The following is a 21,181-nucleotide window of genomic DNA, read 5'->3' as shown; positions in this document are numbered from 1 at the left end:
CCCAATTCATTCTCTAAATTTAGGCATTTAGCTCTCTTGTTTTTCTTCCTTAAGGTAACACAACTAGAATGAAGGCCTTCATTCTCCATGACTTTCATGTAGGTTGTGCCAAACTGCCTAAACATTCCAGCAAGTTCAACTTACCATTATCTTTAGCCTAAAGTTGATCGTAGGCTCTTCTTGGTATCCCGCTGCAAATAAAACCTTGTGCATACGTGAGACGCTCTGTCTGTTCCAACGCTGCCACAGTGCCACTACAAGCATATAGATGGTACTACAAAATACGCTCTACCAGGGGCAATGAGCACTCCGTAGTCACTTTCGTAGAGCATATTTTGTTTTTCAGAAGACTTATAAGATCTTAGCAATAAATAGTCAAACTATATGCAAAGTTATAAAACAATATATTCATATTCTAAAGTGATCGAATTAAGTACAGCTTTGCTTCTCAAACTACTAAAATATCTGATAAATTGACAATATAAATTAACGGTCAAAACCTACTTCAAAGATTTTTATACTATAACGCAAAAAGGAAAGCCAGTGTTTTAGACGTGGAAACAGTTTCTAAATACACTTTGACCATAAGTTTCCAATATACTCTCTCTTGTCCCAAAATCCCAAAATGTACGTCGTTTTAGCTTTCTCAGATACATAAATTTTACTATATACCATATATATAGATGCAAAGCAAAATTTATGTATCTAATAAAATCAAAACGATCTGCATTTTGAAACGGAACGGAGGGAGTAATATATAGTATATGCGATTTTAATATTAATAAACTACTTCTCGAATATTTTTTTCAGAGATATTACTGTCCGAAGTTTTGATTGACCAAAGCTACGCAAGTACGCAACCCAAAACATCGCCAATTATCAAAACATTCAAAGATATCACTGAATACAAATCTATCGGTACATCACAGCAAATACATGCACTTCCTAATTATCCTATGTCCGTGAATGTCGTCATGCTGCAATCCGGCTGGAGGTTCTACGAAGTACCGCAAGCTTAAAAGTCTCAGCAATCGTCCTACCTACTCATTAATTGCAGCATGACGACATCGCTTCTTGAGATAATATTGTCTAATGCTTCTTGAGAAGCAAGAAATTTGTATTTTGTAACCGTCATCGCTGCCGGAGCATAGCGTCGTCACTGCTGGCCTCATCATGGGCCCAGCCAGTAATCTAAACTAACAACCTCGTGGGCTCGTGGCCAACTCACATTCACATTCGGTCATAAGTCATATCTTTGATAAAATTTGTTTTGAAGCTAGGGGGCCTGTTCGCTTCAGCTTACTCAGCCAGCTTATCAGTCACCAAACAGTGTTTTTCTCTCACAACAAATCAGCAGTTTCAATTTTTCAGCCGACTTATAAGCTGAAGCGAACAGGGCCAAGGGTGGTCGATCCTCTCGCCACAAAAGCAATGATTAGGCTAATGCAAGAATGTGTGACACGACTAGTTTACAAATTACAACCAAAGATGATAGATGTGGCCTTACAAATTACGATAGTAAAATGACAATTAAAAGGCCATTCATTTTACTACTTTTGGTCAAGCTGGCAGTGACCTCGGCATGGCAGGTTAGGGAAATCAACTGATAGCTTCAGAAAAATTTAGTCACCTCACATGAGCACGAGAAAATTATGAAAAAAAGGTAAATGGAAAGTCCCTTGCAGCTTCATGAGGCGGTACAAAATAGTTGCACATGACTGCCCGTACATTACCGAGATAATTTCTTTCATGTATAGAGTATAAAAGTAGACGAGGAGCATTAGTGTGCAATGACCCAGCGAGTCCTATTGAGAATTTGAGCACTCTGCCAGTTTGGAGTTTGGTCAGCTGAGAGCTTGCAGGTGAACAGCTGGTTGCAGCAGGCTGCCATGGCCGAGGAGGCCGCGCCCCACGTCCTCCTCATCTGCTACCCGGGCCAGGGCCACATCAACCCCATGCTCCGCCTCGCCAAGCGCATCGCCGCCAAGGGCCTCCTCGTCACCTGCTCCACCTTCTCCTTCGTCCGCAACAAGCTCAGCGCCGCTTCGGGGGTGTCGGCCGGCGGCGACGGCGTGCCCGTTGGCCGCGGCCGCATCCGGTTCGACTTCCTGGACGACCATTTCGACGGGACGGGTCTGGACCTGGACGACTTCATGCGGCACCTCGAGACGGCCGGGCGGCTGGCTCTGGCCGACCTGCTCCGGCGCCAGGCGGAGGCGGGGCGGCCGGTGGCGTGCGTCGTCGGGAACCCGTTCCTGCCGTGGGCGACCGACGTCGCCGCTGACGCCGGCATTCCCACGGCAGTGCTGTGGGTGCAGTCGTGCGCGGTGTTCTCGATCTATTACCACTTCGTGCACGGGCTCGCTGAGTTCCCGCGTGAGGACGACCTCGACGCGCGGTTCGCGCTCCCGGGCCTCCCGGGCCTGTCCCTCGCCGACGTGCCGTCGTTCCTGCTCCCGTCGCACCCGTACAGGATTCTCGGCGACACGATACAGGACCAGTTCCGAAACATGGGCAGGGCGTCGTGGGTGTTCGTCAACTCCTTCGCCGAGCTCGAGCGCGACGTGGTCGCCGCGCTCCCGAGCGTCACGCCGCGCCCGCCGGAGCTCATCCCTGTGGGTCCGCTAGTCGAGCTCGGGGGCCCGGACGACGATGACGCGGTGGCAGTGCGCGGCGACCTGATCAAGGCGGCAGACGGCTGCGTGGCGTGGCTGGATGCGCATGCGCCGCGCTCCGTCGTGTACGCGTCGTTGGGTAGCATCGTCATGCTCTCCGGCGAGGCGGTCGCCGAGATGGCGCACGGTCTCGCGTCCACCGGTCGGCCCTTCCTGTGGGTGGTGCGGCCGGATACCCAGCCGCTGCTCCCGGAGGGATTCTTGGACGCCGCCGGCGGCGGCCGCGGCATGGTCGTGCCGTGGAGCCCGCAGGACCGCGTGCTGGCGCACCCCGCCGTCGCGTGCTTCCTGACGCACTGCGGGTGGAACTCCACGCTCGAGACGGTCGCCGCCGGCGTGCCAGTGGTGGCCTTCCCACAGTGGGGCGACCAGTGCACGGACGCCAAGTTCCTCGTCGATGAGCTCAGGATGGGCGTCCACCTCCGCGCCCCGCTGCGGCGGGAGGGTGTGCGTGAGGCCGTGGACGCGGTCACGACCGGGCCGGAGGCCGACGCCATGCTCGCCAACGCCAAGTCGTGGAGCGCGGCGGCGCGGGACGCAGTGGCGCCCGGTGGGTCGTCGGACCGGCACGTGCAGGCGTTTGTCAACGAAGTAACGGGGCGAGCGTGCGGAGGGCAAGCAAAAGCATCTGCCGTTTACTGAAGTGTCGAACCATACCTTAATTACAAGTGGTGCTATTTTCCCGAGTGATGACTCCACGTTCCGATTAAAGTAACTAAGCATAATTACCAACAGAAAGGTAAAATCCTGATTGACAAGAATTGAGACGAGATAAAACTTAATCGGACCCATCATTTTTAGATGCAAACACGTAACGGTGATTAAATAAAGTTCCTAGGACAAAAGTACCAGGATATAGTTACCTTTCTCCGAAGAATAGCTACTCAGAGCATATTCAACCCCTGTTCTTGAAAATTCTCGAATGATGTTCCTTAACGGCAGGGAAGTTGGTCTGGATGGAGATGGTGGGGATTGTAGGTACTTCACGTAGTGGAGCTCCCCCCGGCAGTGATTCAAAGACGGTGGCTAATGGCGGGCGTGTGGCTTGGTGTCACGGTCCTCCTGGCGGCGTCGGCTTGCATTGGCCTCCAAGTGCGACGAGACGGGGCGTGGAAGGGGCAGCGGTGCTAGGCGAAGTCAGCTCGACGGAGGTGGCGTGTTGTGCAGGATGAGGCAAGGCGTGGCCGTGTCGGGCGGCAGGAGGAGCGATCAGGCTAACATGACATGACATATGACATGAGACTTCGCGATTGCCAGCATCACAGCCTAAGTCAACCTATCGTGCTTTTTTTTTGGCAGCCTAAGCCTAAGCCCGCATCACATATGACATGACATGATTAATAATTAAGAAGGTTTGCTTAGTCCTCGAATGCTTGATTTTTGACCTTCTCTCAATCACTTTTATCTGAACCACCAGATCTACATCTCACGGCACACATGAATTTCGGGCCCGCCTCTCTTCTTTATCGGGTGCGGTCTTCGTTGTCGGGTTTTGATCTTTGGAAACCCGTTACCCCCCCCCCCCCCCCCCCCCCCCCCCCCCCCCCCCCCCCCCCCCCCCCCCCCCGGATGCTTCTCCGCGTTCCTTTCCGTCCACTCAACTCCTCCGCCCGGCCGGAGAGGGCGATTTCGAGAGACGTCGTCTCCTCCGCCTGGCCGGAGAGGGTGATTCGAGGGGAGAAGAAGGGGGAACGCGAGGACGAGGGGGAACACTGCAACATCACTTCCTGCTTGTCGACGACCATCGGCGCCCCGACATCTTCGTCTCTGCCGCTCGGGAGGAGGGAGGCGCCTTGGGGAGAGTAGCAGATGGAGCGGAAGGCGATTGGTCCACGGCGGTATCAGCCTTCTTCTCCGGCTCGGCGACGACAACCGGTCGGCCTATCGGTGTCCCTGGCGGCGGCATCGCTTTCTCCGAGAAACACCCTCGCCCTTTGTTGAGTCGCACACAGGGCCCTATAGTTGTTTCATGAAGCATGATGTATTTGTGTGTGATTTTTTCCCATCTCCATGCGTTTTCCTACTATTCTAGGGTTTGTTTGTGTTTATTTTCATTTCGATTTCCATTTCCTGGGCTAACCTAATAGGCTTTGGCTTCATCCCCCACCCCGATTCGTGTTAGTAAGAGGTTTTAGGGATATGATTTTTTTTTTTCACTTCTATGTAACGTGCCTATTGAGATTGATGGAGTGTTAGATAGGTCTCCAGTCTGTGCACTCTTATTTCTGCATCTAGGGATATGATACTTCCTATGTATGTATTTTGCATCTATTATATTCCAATTGTCTTTTGAATTATTCTCTCAAGTAAACTTGCACATATCCTCTGCATATTCTGTAGAAAAAGTTTAGTTTTACTTGCTTGGTACTGTCCCCTTTTTTTTGCGATAGATATAATTGATATGATGCTGGTAGGATGGTCTAATCTTTTAATTTTGGTGCAATATTTTTGTTTAATATTGGCTTACTGCAGATTTTTGTTGCCTTTCTTACTTCTTTAGGTCCTTGGTCAAGAACTCTTGAGAGGTTGCATACTCAATCTGATATTTTCATTTATATTATGGATGTTCAATCCATGATGTGATGGCTAGATTTCCTATGCACTATGGATGTTTTAGCAATATATAACTTTGGCTTGTGTCTTTCTTACTGCCTCAATTCAGCCCCTATTCTTCGTCGGCTGCTGATGATTAAGTGTTCAGCTGTCCTAATTTTCATATGGACATGCATCTTTACCCTGTCTTTTTGGTACAAAAAATACATGAATGTGAATAAAAACCAAAGAATGATCTGTTTACTAACTTAGTGCCACCGTCCTTTTTGGACGACTAGCTCACATCAAACATGCTTCTAATAATTCCCATTTATCTGGCCCCCATTCTTAAAGTTTGTCATGGTTCCTGTTTGAGTTCATCATACCTGTCAGTTATTTTGTGGAATGGCAGTTTGTTTTCATATAGAGTTCCATTTTTTTTGCTCTGATTTGACCCTTTATTACTGTGATCTTGCTGTTTGTAGTGCTTTTGTGAGCTTATGTTTTTCTACTCGCAGAATGATATATGTGTTTTGGTGAAAGTATATAATACTTTTAAAACATTGCAGAATGAAATATAAACATAGTTATCCAATACAGACTTTTTAAAAACTATATTTTTGAAGCTATATCTTTTTTAATGTTTACGTAAATTTTCCTATAGTCAATTATTTCTTAGATGTGACCATCTTTTGTTATCCAAGGCAAATGATAATATTTTTTTCACTTCGTGTGTGCCATATTTTTTACATGCTGATGTTTTATGTAAATCTGAACATGATGCATACAAAATGGATTTATTTCTGTATTTAGATTCATCAAACTCTCTGTAGTTATGTCCCCACCCCATCTCAAATTTTTTTGTTTTCCTGAGTACATGTTTTCATGCAGTGTATCCTAAAAAATCAATGTTTACCAAAAAAAATGTGTGTGTACTTTTTACACTTTTTATGCACATGCATCCATCTTTTTACACTTTTCTGTTCTATTCATGACCCTCGTCATCCATCTTCATTTTGGCAAGTTGCTTTGCTTGGAATACCTGTAACATGGCAAACATATTCTTTCTCTTATAAACACGTTTTTTAGTCAAAGAATTCACAGAAACCCCCTATATGCTTGCAACTCAACAGACGAGATTGTCTGACTCCCCACCTTTTTGCGCATTTATCCTATCCACACCCTGAAAATGGGCCTGTTCGCTTGAGATTTTCTGGCGGGCTGCAGCTGTTGCTGTACAGCCTAGCCGTTTGGCTGCGGCCCAAACAGCAACAACCTAGCAGCCCGCCGAACAACTGTGCTTATTTTTCTCAGGCCGCACTCGCACAGCGTCTCCCGTCTCCCGTCGCCTCCCACTGACGCCCCGGACTCCGCCCGCCGCCCCCTCCCCCCCACCTCCGCCCAGCCCCTCGCCCGCCGCCGCCGCCCGCTCCATCGCCGTCGCCGCCCCACCCAACTCCGCCGTCGTCGCCCGCCCACGGATCCGCCGCCGCCCATCCCGCCTTTGCCCGGCCTTCCCCCGCCAACATCGCCCGCCACGGATCTGCCGCCCTTCGCCCCACCGGCATCGCCCGCCCATGGATCCGCCGCCGCCCACCGCGCCTTCGCTCGGCCCCTCGCTGATCAGTGATCACCACGAACGTGTGGCGGAAACTCTCAACCACATGCACAACAATGTGATGTATTACCTTTAACACCTTATTCTACATGATAATTTTGTAACTAGAAACAGAGAATACTAATGTTGTGTTATGTACATGTGTGAAGTGTCACAGAACAATGTAAAATTTCCATCTGTGCAGTTTAGCATGTGCCCCTGTCTCCTGACTACTTCTCAATGTAATTTTTCCTCAGGTGAGAAGGCAAATGATCAATGAGACTATGGGCCTGTTTGAGAGGGCCATCGTGAGGCCGTGAGCACTGTGTTTGTGATAAGGTAAATTTATTTGACTAATGATTGACCTGTTTGTTATGAGCATTGCACAAGCACAGGTCCCTGCTGGCAAGTAACCAACGAGGGATTCTTTGTGTGCTCCACCGAATTGTTCTCTAATGATGCTATCGGTGTGTGTTGTTCATTGGCGATCTTAGTCTCATTGGTGATCTACTTTAGGAAACCCGATTCAGTCCCATTATATTATCTTTCCTCATTAAAATTTCTAGAAAATCAATAACCCTTTTTTATGAGTGCCTATAAGTATGCAGGCATCTTGTTAGATGATTTTTTACACTATCCTTGTAAGCATAGGCGGAGCCAAGGGGGGGCTGGCAGGGGCCATGCCCCCCTAATGATCCATATAATTAAGGTTACTAATTACTAAATCACTAATTATTTAGGCTAATTACTAATTATTTAGACTAATCACTGTTGATTTAATCTTCAAATAATATTTTTCTAGTGATTAGTTCCTCTAATTCTCTAGTTTTAACTGATGCTGCCGCCGCAAACATTGTCCCAAACCTACCCACCCATTTTTCTCTTGGTTTGATTTGTCTTGCCTTGCCCCGCGCCCCCCCCCCTCCCCAAGCCTAATTCCTAGCTCCACCGGCTGTAAGTAACTCGGTGTCCATTGAGAAAGATAGCCTTGGAATATACATGCAGCAAATTATTGGATAAGGTATTTGTTTTCAATCCATGATTGCATTCGTTGGTTGCAAAGAAACATTGGCTAACACATTGGTTCCATTTGTCACCAAAATGTTGACTGTTGTGGGGCATATCATCTTCCATTTGCCATATGAAATATCCTGATTGCAAATAAAGTAGCCTAGCCTGAAATTTTGACTTCCTGAGTGCAGACCATGCCAAGTAGATAAAAACACATGTCCACGTGATCATATCTTTTGGTTGAATTATAGGTTTAGAAGAAGCAAATTTTATCATAAGTATTGCTGGTAATTTATCACCATCCATTTTTCCAAAATCGATTTTGCATTTTGTCCTTTGTTCAAAATGTTGAATGTCTCTGCTAACAAGGTCTTCTCTTATTATGGGTCATAAGATCTTATGGGTGCAAAAGAAAATTGGTGGCCACCACGTTTGTCAAAGAGATGTTTATGGTTATGGTCCTCCAGAAGAGGAGTAGAGGATATTGCTCCAGCGTTTGCCAAGAGAAGACCATTGTTTATATTTTAAGAAAATAAGAAATGTGTTTCTGCTATGATGTGTTTCAAATGATAATTTGTTTAATTTAGAAGATCTCCATTATCAGAATGTCTGATTATCTATGTACATGTCCAACCTGAACAGAGTTGAACCAAATACAGAACATCTTGCATTCCAGTATCACTGTTTCCATTGTTTTTCAGTCATGAATTCATGATAGGGCGTGTTCTAGTGCCATTCAAATTTGTGGGGGCAGTGCCAAATTTTGGCTTGGCCCCGTAGCGCCACAATCCAAACAACCCCAACGTGCAGCGCGGGCTGATTTCCAGTCGATTTGGCCGTCGCATTTTGGCTTGGGCAGTACCTAGGGAGGAGGTTGATGACGTGGTTGGGTGCAATATATAAATGCATACCTTCTGTGATTACAAGGATATAAATTGTAATATTTACCAAACCACACATCAAATTTGCGATATGTTTGGACCTTTGTGTTTCATGCAGTCAAAGCTACAAATCAAGACTCATATTGACCCTAAATCATATTTATATCATAATAAGATCTCAAAACACGTATGGCCATATCGATTGCGAACAAAGTAATTTCGGTTTCATTGGTCGCAAAAAGGGAAAAAGAGACTTCATATGAATCTGACACTGGGAAAGATGGTGGTTGTAATGACGTGCTGATGTATAGTACCAAGGCCCAATTTTCTTTCCTCGTTCTGTGGTGCGCGGTGAAGTCCAACTTTAGATCGTGCGTGTTAGAGCCAGATAAAGGTAGTCTATACGAACTAGTCCGATCGTGATCCATAAACGAAAGGAGTACCAAATAAACTAGATTTGTAACTTGTGCCGACATTGATGACCGGTCCGGTCCGTCCCATAAATAAAACAGCAACCGCGCGCGGGGGCTTCCAATGCAGACAGGATCGGAGGCAGCCATGGAAGTGTTGGTCGACCGATTCGTCGATGAACTCAAAGGCGTCATCCAAGAAACAGGAGAACTCTCACCGGATCAGGCCATGGAGCTTGCCCTGAACAAGTCCGGCTGCATCACCGAGAAGAAGAGAGGCACAAGGCCATCCGAGCGGAGGTGATGCGGTACCGGGCGGAGGTTGAGGAGCCGGCGTTCGCAATCCTGCGGGAGCGCAAAGCCTCCCGCCCCGGCGGCGCCGCCGTCCGCAAGGAGCTGGTGACCTTCACCTGCGGCGATGCCGACTACTTCCATGAGATATTGGACGGCATCGAGCCTTGCCTTTCTCAGGTCGTCGCCGGCGCCGCCCCCAGCGTGACTTCCCTGTCCCTCAACAACTCTTGGCCCCCCAGCCATTCCCAGCGGGGTTACCCCGCCTCCGCCTTCATCGCGAGCTGCCACCATAGCCTGCTCGTCCTCTGCATCGGCAACTGCCGTCCGGGCAACCGTGACCCTGGCTTCTACCTGGTTTACGATGCCCGGGCAAGCTCCGTCGCCATCGTCCCGCCGCTCCTCTGGTGCGGCGGCGTCTGCTCCAGGTCCCACTGCGACATAGCAGGGGCAGCCAGCGGGGCCGCCATCCTTCGCCTCGCCGGCACCACCGAGGAGCGCGATGACGGCTACCTCCTCGCCGAGCTCCTCCTCCGCATAGATGACCGGAGCTACCTCCCCACAAACGAGGCCACTCTCTTCACGTGGGAGTCGCTCGGCTGCGGCGGCCCAACGACGACCTGCCGGTGGCTCCAGAGAGAGGTTGTGCTCCCCCTCCCTCTCCCCGCTGACGAAGACGAAGACGACCTCTTCTGCGCAGACATGGTGTTCGCACTTGGATCCACCTCGCTCTGCTGGGTTGATCTCCTGACAGGGATCTTGGTCTACAACCACACTGCTGCAGCTGCTGAGGGATCAGAGGGATCATCATCCACTTCATCCCATTGCCCGATGGATATGCTATTGCTAGCAGCAGCGAGCTGAGGGAATAGAGGGTTCCGGAGGAGACCCGCTCCATGTGCTGCGTCAACGGCGGCGAGGCCCTGAGATTCGTCTCCATGGACGGCTACTACGAAGACGACGACATTCCCATGGCAGAGGTGACGCTCACCACATGGGTGCTGCACCACCGCCTGAGCCCGACCAAGTTTCAGTGGCACAAGGACGCCTCCTTCCGCATCGGAGATCTCTGCTGGGATGACCCAGCAGTGTGCTACGTTAAGGACGAGTTGATGACGAGAAGCTGCAGCCGCCGGCGCTCAGTTTCCCCGTCATTAGCACGCTACAGCCTGGTGATGGTGTCATCTACCTCTCGCTCACTGACTACGAGTACGATCACCAGGACGAGGTGCTGGAAGCCACAGGGCTCTACGTGCTCAGCATTGACATGCATCGTCGGAGGGAGGGGGAGCACGACCTCTCTATCCCATTGTTTTGATCAAAGCAAAAGGAATCGAGTGCCTTTTCTACTAAATTGTGTAGTCAGTCCGTACTTCAACGTTGAATTGCACACTAGCATTCGTCTCGAGACTCAATACCGGTTGCATTTTGATCCGGTACTAATTTGAACATTAGTACCAAGTCTAACGGATAGTCCCCGAGGAGGCCCCCGTGACCCCATTTAGTACCGGGTGGAGGCTCCACCCGGTACTAAAGGGAGTCAGGATTTTTTTTTAATTTTTTAATACCTTTCGTATCGGTTATTTCAACTGGTACTAAAGGGGTCCGATTAGTACCGAATTATCAGTACCGGTTGCGAAACCGGTACTAAAGGAGAGTTCCCAACCGGTAGTAAAGACGTTTTCCCTAGTAGTGGCAGGCTTCTCTTAGCAATGTCCATGCACCACAATTTTGCAAACACTTGTTACCACAACAATAACCTAATCCAAATTTACACAAGCTCAAGGAAAATACTTCCAATCCAACCCTGAATTGAAGCAACGAGGATACAATTTGATAACTAAAATCATTGGATGGATTTTTGTCGAGTTAGCGAAGCTTCGAATGCCAGGTTGTAGTAGTGGAAATTTTATGACAAGCTTCTGCAACTGGAATGAGTTCATGCTAATAAGCATCCATGATGCTCGATTTTTTCTGGCAGGCTGATGTGGCTAGCTTTGATACCCAAGGTTAGAGTAACAGCTAGCATCCCCGTACAACTTAGGTGGTCCTGGTGTAAACACAAACTGGTGGTCCTATATTTAGACCCTATATTTACAAGATATAAATAAGAAAAATGTAGTTATACTTCACAATGTAATTACTATAACTATTAATACCTCACAGGCTCGCGCTAAGTTGCAATTCGCTAAATGTCGATTGTATCTGTGTCTGCATCAGTCTTGTGCCGTAGTTGTTGATGGAAGGTGAGGCGTCATGACTGCACTCTATTTTTTAAATGCCTGATTTGATCGCCTACGCTATGAGTTATTGGGCTTGACGTGAAAAAGACTGGTTTGTAACATGTTTTAGTGGGCTAATTGTTGCTTAGAGTGGCCTCTCAAAATTGGTGACTCGGTGCGGTCGCGGCTTGCGCCACGTGATGTACGGGCCTGAACCTAGACCAGATATAATCATGTGTTGACATGGTTGTTTGATTGGTAGGAGGATTGTCATTTAGGCGCCTTGGACGAATGGATACACCTAGCTGCTTAATCGCAACTCGCAAGAACCACTAGCCCAAAGGTTTCAAGCTATGTTGTTCTCAGCTGTGCTGTCTTTCCCGAGCTCGATCTACTTCTCAGATCGATCCAATTTGTCGTATCCGGCGGAGTGCGGCTGCATTCATGTTTGTCGTTCGCAACTAAAACACGCCGTTAAAGTTCATTGGTGAATCTCTTGTAGACCGTGCTCCTCGTACGATTTTGCTGAGCTGCTAGATGAAATACATGTCGTTATTGGCTTGATTTCTTGTCAAAAATCAAATGGCATAGTCGCTATAGAGGCACTGGATCACACATTTAAACGCAAAGCTTTCAAATGAGCAAAAAACGAAAAGAGAGGTTAACTAATTTTGAATCATTAGTGTTCTTTCAAATACGTGAAACCATTACAAAGATAGATAGTGAGGTAAAATACGTTTGTCAACTTGAATTATTAGTAATTGGATGCTCTTTCGGATACGAAAAATTGCACATATTTTATGAGTATTGATCCGATGTCACACAGAGGAATAAAGCAGCAATCTCACCGGATACTTGTCACAAACACCAGAAGCTAAATAAATCTCTACTAGCGTTCTAGCAGCCGACATGACATGCATGTACATAAGCACCAGTAGGTCTACAGGATGAATACAGTTTATATAAAAATCATAGCAAATACTTCCACAAACATCGGAAGTACCACATCAGTAACAACCTTCTCTCATATGAAACCTCATAACAGGTATTTGTTAGCGACAAATGCCTAAGATACCAGCTGCTTCTGCTGTGCTTGCTCATGCAGAGCTGTCAGCAGGTTTTGACCCTTCATCCTTTGTCTTAGATGGCGTTGTCATGCTGTCGCTGCCCATCTCAGCCTTGAGGTCATTGATGCTCTGCTCCAATTCATCGATTCTCATACCCATCTCATCTAGTGAGCATCTGTTAAGGAATGCAATTACTCCCTCTGTTTTTAAATATATGGCTTTTCAAAATGGAGGGAGTATAACAAGAGTTGAGAGAAAGATATGCGGACAATATCCCCATTGGCAGTATCAACAAGACAAACTTTTCAGAGGTAGACAAATCATGTAAATATTGATGACTGAAAATAAAGATGTTACAACCACATGGACCTCTACTTCCAGGATCCACCTATCCACTAAAAATTTAAAATGTCCCAGGCATCATCATGTTTAACATACTCTTCAACCCTTTCAAGTAAAGGTACAGTATCCAAGATGATGGTGAAATGGTCATCGTCAAATTATGAGAAGTATATTATAGTTACCCACAATTCATAGTTCAAGCACTAGAACTTGAATAAAAACTCCTAACTTCAGTCCCAAATCAGTCTTTCCTTTTAAGATATTCAAATATGCCCATATCAGGAATGGCAGTTCATTGCTCATTTTGTTTGCCCTATGAGTAATGTACACATGATCGATATAGTAAATGCTATACTATTGATAGTTCTAAATTAGCAGAATCTAAAATAGTTAAAAGGGAACTGATTTCAAAGGATATTTTTTGAAATGATGTTCTCCGACATAGCTTGAAACCTGGTTTGCTGCAAGGAATTCGGATTCAGTCAACGAAAAAAAGGATCATATGCACATGGTGTGTACCAGACAAACTAGTAACTCACCATCTGCATCAGAAGATTTTGCACCTGAAAACAGTGAGAAAAGAAATAAAACAATTAGTGAACAAGAGGGACGATAGTCCAGATCTAAAATTAAGATAACATAAGTACACAACAGAATCTTCTTCAGCTGAATATACTTACAAAAGCAGTCATATCAGCAGTGCTTTGGGCCGAGCCATCAGAATCTTGTTCAGCCTGCGATTGACAAGGGCTGAAATGAGCGAACTTGGAAACTCAAACCACAATGCTAAGGTAAAGAAACTGAGCACAAATATATCATGTGCACCACGTTATACAATATAAATAACATCCGATCTCTACCTATACGAGGACAGTAGGTGTTCCCATACAGTTTTTAGTATACATCCAACATCAGGAAACTACACCGCAGTGTCTCACCTGCCGCAGCAGCAACAGCCCGTGCTCTGTAGCTGCGAAAATGGATCCTATAAGCCACGGTAAAGTGTAGAGGAACAACAAACGGAATCAGGTTTTCCTAAATCCCTGCTATTTTCCTTCCCAATTTTTTGCATATCCTATATTACTCTCCACTACCCATCTGCAGACGTCAATATTCGTGAATTGCCATCGCCTTAGCTCAAACTGGAGGGCGAATCACTGACCCGACAACCGCGCCGCCCGGCTCCCAAGACGGCAGCGTGCCTTGGCCCTCCGGGTACCCACTGCGCCGTACTCCCCATCCAACTCGTTGGCTCGCCGCTCCACGCGCAAGAACCCCAAATTTGAGAACAAGGCGAGTCTTTAGAAATCTAACTTCCGAGGGAAGACGGAGGCGAGAGGAGCTAGCTTGCGGGAAGGCTGATGGGAGGGAACGATAGCTGACCTTGATGGGGATGCCGGAGTTGGGATTCGCCATTACCGCCGGCGACGGGGAGCACCTCGAACGGCTGCAGATCCGGTCGGCGCTGGATTCTTCTCGAAAGCAGATTTGGGGCATTCTGGTGTTCGAAAATGTCACGCACTTCTGTGGTGTGGGATCAGGCCATGGGCCGCAGTTGCCATTGGGCCGGGCCATGAGCACGTGTTTTTCATTAAAAAATAGAAGCTGGATAAGTTTTGTTTGTGTGCGGTGGGCGATTCCAGGTTTCAGCCCGAAACCCATTAGTGTGTTTTGGTTCATTTAAAGGAGAGAGATTATTCTCACTCCCCATTTTGTTATTTAGATTTTTAGAAAAAGAACGAGATTGATCCATACCACCTCATATTTTTTTATAAAATTGAATCACAACGAATAAAGTTTATATAATATTAAAAAATAGAACAAAGTTAATAAATTTTGATTAGCTGTGTGTTACAAATTTATTTACAAACTTCTAATACTTATGTCTGTTAAGATTGCACCCCATACAAGCATGTATGGATGGACTAGTAACTATAATAACGAGCCTACCTTACTAATGTCCGGCGTGCCAAAACTTGTAAGCAAGAGCTGAATTCCACGACCCTCCTAGGAAAGCTGTCCAAATTAGCAAAGGGAATGATAGTACGAAAATACCCACATCATAAGGGATGAGCCTAATGACCTGTTGGAAAAGCAAGAAGTTTACTGGAATCAGTTCAATTACTTGCGTTCACAAGATCCCCAAAAATAAGCCAAATGATGTAATCAAGGTGACATGGGAGCGCTGTTTTTCTTTGCCCAAACGCCGGCTTTCTTGTTTTTTTTCTCCCGAAATTTTTTTCTTCACGCTGCTATGCGTGGCCGGAGAAGACCGAAATGGCGAGCAAAACCCAAGAACAAGCAGAAGCAGCTTATTTCCAAAAGAAAAGGACTCGAGCAGCGTATTTTTTTTCCTTAAAAAAAGGACTCGACACTCGAACAGCGAAAATGATGCGCTCCCCCACGTCAGCGGAAAGGCGCCTAGCTAAAAAAACACATTCCGCGCTCCCCGTCAGCTGCCCGGTTCCTCGCTAGCTCTAGCTTGCACCCCCCCACCCAGCGTCCCAGCCATGGAGGCCAGCGGCGTGATAGGGCGGCTGCTCGGCGTCGCCGGCGGCGACGCGCAGGCGGCGCTGTTCCCGTGGAAGCAGGTGGCGCTGTGCCTGTGCGTGGTGGCCGCGTGGTGCGTCGTTCGCGCGCTGGAGTGGGCGTGGTGGCGGCCGCGGCGCCTGGGCCGGGCGCTGCGGTCGCAGGGGCTCCGCGGCTCGATCGGGAGGCCAAGTCCCGGCCCTTGGCGTTGGGCTGCCACGACGTCGCGCCCAGGGCGATGCCGTTTCTCCATCAGAACGTGAAGGAGCATGGTACGATACCTACATTATATTGCTTTCTATTCTTTGTTCGGCACGCAGGTTTTACGAGGTCTGTAAGAACATGCCTTGTTTCTAGGAGAGTTATACTGGCCAATTCCAATTTTTTGCTTTGACCAAAATCCTTCATCGTCAATTGATTTTTTCCTCCGAAAGCACCTTCACCGCTCAATTGAACAACTAATACTGCTAGAAATCGAGTTTTTTTATAGCACACTATAAAATCGAGTTTGAAGTTGACTAGTACCTTTATTGAGCTCCTTCACAGTTATTGAGCTATCCCCCTCCCCCCACGGGCGCCCCCCATTTCCCTGAAAATACACACATCACAAGAGTCAAGACTTAAGACGATCGAGCTTTTCAAGGAATAGTTCTACCAATTGACAATTGAGCCTCTTTCTATTGGGTATACTAGGATACTAGGATCTAGTGACAACCAACAATAATCACACATACACCTACACCTAGGTAGGCCTGCTATTTGGATATCCACATCAAGTTAATTTATTTTTTCAACCCAACTCACCCTATATTTATATTATCTAAACCTAAACCAATCCACCATACTAGTTATTAGAATCCATGAATTTGCTATAAAAAATCATGATTTGCTATATAAACATGTGGGCTCATATAAAAAACTCGTATATATTTGAAATAAATGTGAGTCCGACATATGGGTTCTACGTCAAGAGCCGGACTTTAAAACTAAAACGTCGTGTTCACACTTTAAAATTTTAGCGAAATTGATTGAAATTTATTGGAGATGATAAGAGTTTGATTGCCCGCTACTTTGTGCTAAATAGTATGGCTAAACATACATTTGGGCCCGCGTCAAGAGCCGGACCATAAAATTAAAACCTCGCGTTCATACTTTAAAATTTTAGCGAAATTGATCGAAATTTGTTGGAGATGACTTAGTTTAAGTGTCCGCTACTTTGTGCAAAATAGTATAGCTGGGCATATATATGAGCCCCACCTCAAGTGTCACACTTTAAAATTTTAGCGAAATTGATCGAAATTTGTTGGAGATGACTTAGTTTAAGTGTCCGCTACTTTGTGCAAAATAGTATAGCTGGACATATATATGAGCCCCACGTCAAGAGTCGGACCCTCGAACTAAAACCTCCCTTTCACCCTTTAAAATTTTAACGAAATTGATTGAAATTTGTTGGAGATGATTTAGTTTAATAATTAGCTACTTCATGCGAAAAAGTATAGTTGGACGTATATGTGGGTCCACGTCAAGAATCGGATCCTTAAATTATTTTGTGAATCAAACCAATGCAACCCACTCTAAACTACTCCCAAACTATTTCCTCTTAGGAGGAATCCAAACTAAACTAAACCATTTAATGAATCAGCCTATTAACAACCCATCTAAACAACTTCCAAAAGAAATTCTATCCATTAAAACCATTAAACCCAATCCAATTAGCAGGGGTGTAAGTATAGATACGCAACAAACCGTGGACAGTCCCCATGATAATTGCTTATCTTATTCTAGCATTCTTGTTTCATTGATTTGTGATCGCTGTCCCCAAAGAAAATCAAATAGTGGCACAACAAGCGACCCACTAACAAGCATGTTCCGAACATGGTCGACAATACTGACAGGTAAAACGTCGTTCACCTGGTTTGGGCCGGTGCCGAGGGTGACCATCGCCGAGCCAGAGCTGGTGCGAGAGGTCCTGTCCAACAAGTTCGGCCACTTCGGCAGGCTCCAGAGGATGCTGCACCACGGCGTGAGCACCACCACCGGCTGCCATGAGCCCGTGATCGAATATTTGTCACAGGATCTCACATGATTGTGTCTTCCATTGATTTCCAGCGGATGCTGCCGGCTTTCGCTGCGTGTTGCTCGGATCTGGTGAAGAGGTGGGAGGGCCTAGTTGCCGATGGAAAGCTGCCATGCGAGGTGGATGTGTGGCCTGAGATGCAGAACCTGACGGGGGATGTCATCGCTCGCGCCGCGTTCGGCAGCAGCTACCTCGAAGGCAGGAGGATCTTCCAGCTCCAGGCGGAGCAGATTCACCTCGTCGTTCAGGCCATGAACAAGTTCTACATCCCTGGATACTTGTGAGCTCTTCTTTCCTACTCCTGTTTATTTTTCGCCCATTTAATGTAAAATTCGTATTGCTCGCACTATATATGGGCATATGGCGTCTCCTGCAGGTACCTGCCTACAAGAACTAACCGAAGGATGAAGAAGCTAAGATCGCTACGGAGGTCCATGGGATCCTGAAGGGCGTCGTCGCCAAGGAAGAGGACGCGTTGAGAACAGGCAGGGCGACCAGCGACGACCTCCTTGGCCTGCTGCTGGAGTCGAACATGGAGCACTGCAGGGGCGGCGACGGCAAGGCCGGCATCACCACCGATGACGTGATCGGGGAGTGCAAGCTGTTCTACTTCGCCGGCATGGAGACCACGTCGGTGCTGCTCAACTGGACGATGGTCGTGCTCTCCATGCACCCGGAGTGGCAGGACCGCGCGAGGGAGGAGGTGCTTCGCGTCTTCGGCAGCGGCGGAACGCCGGACTACGACGGCCTGAGCCGCCTGAGAATCGTAAGCAGCTGTGCCGTCGATCGGCAGATTATGTGGGCGATCAAAGAGATGCGCACCGTACCTTCTAATCGCAATTCGCAACGCCATTGCAGGTGACCATGGTTCTTTACGAAGTTCTGCGGCTGTACACGACGCTGCCGGCGCTCCAACAGCAGACGAACAAGCCCGTGGAGCTCAGCGGCGTGAGGTACCCGGCGGGGGTGATGCTGGTGCTGCCGCTGCTGTGCATCCACCACGACAGGGACGTGTGGGGCCCCGACGCGAGCGAGTTCAGGCCAGAGAGGTTCGCGGACGGGATCGCCAAGGCGTCCGGCGACGTCGACGTGCCGGCGTTCTTCCCCTTCGGCTGGGGTCCGCGCACCTGCGTCGGCCAGAACTTCCCGCGCTGCTCGAGGCCAAGATGGGGCTCGCCATGATCCTGCAGCGCTTCGAGTTCGAGCTCTCGCCGGCGTACACACACGCGCCGTTTCCCCACGGTTTGCTGCAGCCGGAGCACACGGCGCAGGTCATGCTCAGGAGGCTCCCCTAAGGTGAGCTGCCTACACTTGTAGGTACTTGTATGGAGTTAGGTTAATCAATCAGTTATCTGCATGTACAGCGTATGTAATTAAGCACTTAGCAGATGCAAATATGCAAGAACTACACTTGCAAGACGCGCTTGTGAACGGTTAATTGCCTTTGTAGTTGCTGATGAGACACCTCAATTACTGGTTGAAACTTATGGATTAATTGCAGCTACAAATATATGCATGATCCGGATCATGTATATGGATTAATTACTAATTTTGTACTTTGTTCAGTGATGCTTTACCTTTTTTTTCCCCTCTCAAATATACACGATAACAAATACCTTCGTTCCAAACAGAAATTTGTTATGAAACCTAATTAAATACAAACTAGTCCATCAACCCGTGCTACCACACGGACTAATATTTTTAAAAACTATTGTATTAAAAAATTATTTAGGAATTAGACTATTGATAATAATAAAAGTTGTTTACCTTACTACTCTCTCATTTATTTAATACTCTAAGTCTCTAACACGACACTCACGTAGATTTGTATTTATTTTATTTAGTTTTGATTGATTTTTAATTAGTAAATACTCTATACACCTTTTCATTCATATTCACATTTTTTTCATTTTATGTCGCACCTTCATACATTATGTTTAGCATAAAAACTAACATTTTTCATTGTTTCCTCACATAAATGTAAAAAATAGTCTACATTGTGATACCCATCATGTGTATATACTTTAACTTAGTTTTTCTATATTAACAATGATATAAATAGGTGATTTAGAATCATATATTAATTTATTTTTGAATATTTTTGTATGATGAACACGAACATAATTAAATTAAGATTTAGGTGTTTACTTTATGTTATTTATAATAACGACATACGTGGGTAATTTAGATACAAATTTAGAATGGTGTTTTTAAGCTATGTTTTGTAATAATATGCATGGGTAAATTAGATGAAGATTACGAAGTTACTTTAGATTACTTTTATAACGAGAGTGTTGGGTAATTTAGATATGGGTTTAGGAGTTTACTTTAGAATATTTTCATAATGATAGTGCTGGTAACATTTTAGAAAATATAATAGACCAATGAATATGATTATTAGAGTTTACATGATTGATATTCGATGTTTCCGATATTTGTAAGAATTTCTATGATTTATCTGTTTTTCTAGCGTGTCTTATGAGAATTAATGCGGAGTCTTCATTTAAGAAACATAAGATCACATTGCTATAAAATTGTTACCTTGAGACCAGAGCTACCTCTCAATTATGAAATAGTCCAACACAATACTTATATAGATATACACTTATTATCTTCATCCGATTGTGATAGATTTTAGTTAGTAATTACTCTATAATATTTTCATCCACATTTATAATCTTTAACTTTTTACTTTGCATCGCAGGTACGCACTTCAATTTGTTTAATGAATCCTACGTTTGAGCTATAACTTAATCTATATCTTATCACTTCCTCTATTTATCTATAAATAGTGACACACATCATGTCGTATATACCATAATTATTATATTATATACTACTTCCTCTTTGTCCTTTTTATATGCCACGCTAGGTTTGTCCCATGTCAAACTTGTCCATTTTTACCAAGTTTATAGAAAAATATAACAACATCTATAATATTAAATTTGTTTCATTGAATTCACCGTGAAATGTATTTTGATACCGCATATATTTGGAACTATAGTTATTTTATATTTTTTCTATAAACTAATGTGACATGTAAAAAAGACCCGAGAGAGCTAGTATTAGTGTAAAAAATAAATAATTTAGAATCATATATTGATGTACATTGGTGTATATTTTTAATGAAGATTATTTGGATTCAAATTTAGAGTTATCTCATGTTATTTTTAATAATGACATATGCAGGTAATAAAGATGCAAATTTGAGAGGTTAATTTAGATTATTTGTTAAGTATTAGTGATGGAAAATTTAGATGCAAATTTTGGGGGTTTATTTTAAATTATTTGTTATAATAGCATAAGTAGGTAGTTTAGATGAAGATTAGGGGCTTACTTTAGTTTCTTTACATAATGATAGAGGTGGGTAATTTAGATATAGATTTAGGGGTTACTTTAGGCTATTTTGTAATGGCATAGGTGGTTAATTTTTTTTAAAATATAATAGATCCAATGGCCATGATGATTTGAGTCTACCTTGTTGACGTAAAATCTGGACTTCAGGCTTCTGCGTTGAACAACACGGAGGACCTGGGAGATCTGATTA

The 21,181-nt window shown here is 45.7% G+C and overlaps 3 protein-coding genes and 1 pseudogene across 4 annotated transcripts; 3 read left to right on the top strand and 1 right to left on the bottom strand.

Annotated features, from left to right (window-relative positions):
* Positions 1 to 1,548: 1,548 nt before the first annotated feature.
* LOC117852731 (gallate 1-beta-glucosyltransferase 84A24) lies at positions 1,549 to 3,543 on the top strand. The gene has a single exon (XM_034734957.2). It carries the CDS (start codon positions 1,890 to 1,892, stop codon positions 3,315 to 3,317), a length of 1,428 nt encoding a protein of 475 aa, XP_034590848.1. The 5' UTR covers positions 1,549 to 1,889; the 3' UTR covers positions 3,318 to 3,543.
* Positions 3,544 to 9,408: 5,865 nt separating this feature from the next.
* LOC140222413 (uncharacterized) lies at positions 9,409 to 10,907 on the top strand. Its single transcript, XM_072292934.1, has one exon. The coding sequence runs from the start codon at positions 9,410 to 9,412 to the stop codon at positions 10,259 to 10,261; it is 852 nt and encodes a 283-aa protein (XP_072149035.1). The 5' UTR covers position 9,409; the 3' UTR covers positions 10,262 to 10,907.
* A 1,490-nt stretch (positions 10,908 to 12,397) lies between these two features.
* On the bottom strand, positions 12,398 to 14,564 carry LOC117851262 (heat shock factor-binding protein). 2 transcript variants are annotated; one of them, XM_034733048.2, is made up of 5 exons: positions 14,412 to 14,564; positions 13,709 to 13,762; positions 13,568 to 13,591; positions 13,447 to 13,489; positions 12,398 to 12,853 (listed from the first exon to the last, which is right to left on the bottom strand). In XM_034733048.2, exons 1-5 carry the CDS (start codon positions 14,523 to 14,525, stop codon positions 12,717 to 12,719), a joined length of 372 nt encoding a protein of 123 aa, XP_034588939.1. In that variant the 5' UTR covers positions 14,526 to 14,564; the 3' UTR covers positions 12,398 to 12,716. The 2 variants fall into 2 exon arrangements, with proteins under 2 accessions (XP_034588939.1, XP_034588940.1); XM_034733049.2 differs by lacking the exon at positions 14,412 to 14,564 and adding an exon at positions 14,191 to 14,405.
* Positions 14,565 to 15,538: 974 nt separating this feature from the next.
* Positions 15,539 to 19,237, top strand: LOC117853318 (cytochrome P450 CYP72A616-like; annotated as a pseudogene).
* The last annotated feature ends 1,944 nt before the right edge of the window (positions 19,238 to 21,181 follow it).

Source organism: Setaria viridis, chromosome 4 (genome assembly GCF_005286985.2).
Source record: "Setaria viridis chromosome 4, Setaria_viridis_v4.0, whole genome shotgun sequence".
Classification (NCBI taxonomy): domain Eukaryota; kingdom Viridiplantae; phylum Streptophyta; class Magnoliopsida; order Poales; family Poaceae; genus Setaria; species Setaria viridis.
Note: the sequence above shows the minus strand (reverse complement) of the source record. Positions and strands in the feature narration are given on the sequence as shown.

Excerpts from the sequence above, each read along its gene's own strand:
- LOC117852731 (XM_034734957.2), top strand. The coding sequence starts at position 1,890 with ATGGCCGAGGAGGCCGCGCCCCACGTCCTCCTCATCTGCTACCCGGGC.
- LOC140222413 (XM_072292934.1), top strand. The coding sequence starts at position 9,410 with ATGCGGTACCGGGCGGAGGTTGAGGAGCCGGCGTTCGCAATCCTGCGG.
- LOC117851262 (XM_034733048.2), bottom strand. The coding sequence starts at position 14,525 with ATGCCCCAAATCTGCTTTCGAGAAGAATCCAGCGCCGACCGGATCTGC. Across the intron at positions 13,490-13,567 it reads AAAATCTTCTGATGCAGATG|CAAACCAGGTTTCAAGCTAT; the intron begins GTGAGTTACTAG and ends AATTCCTTGCAG. Across the intron at positions 12,854-13,446 it reads GGAGAACATCATTTCAAAAA|TAGATGAGATGGGTATGAGA; the intron begins ATATCCTTTGAA and ends ACAGATGCTCAC.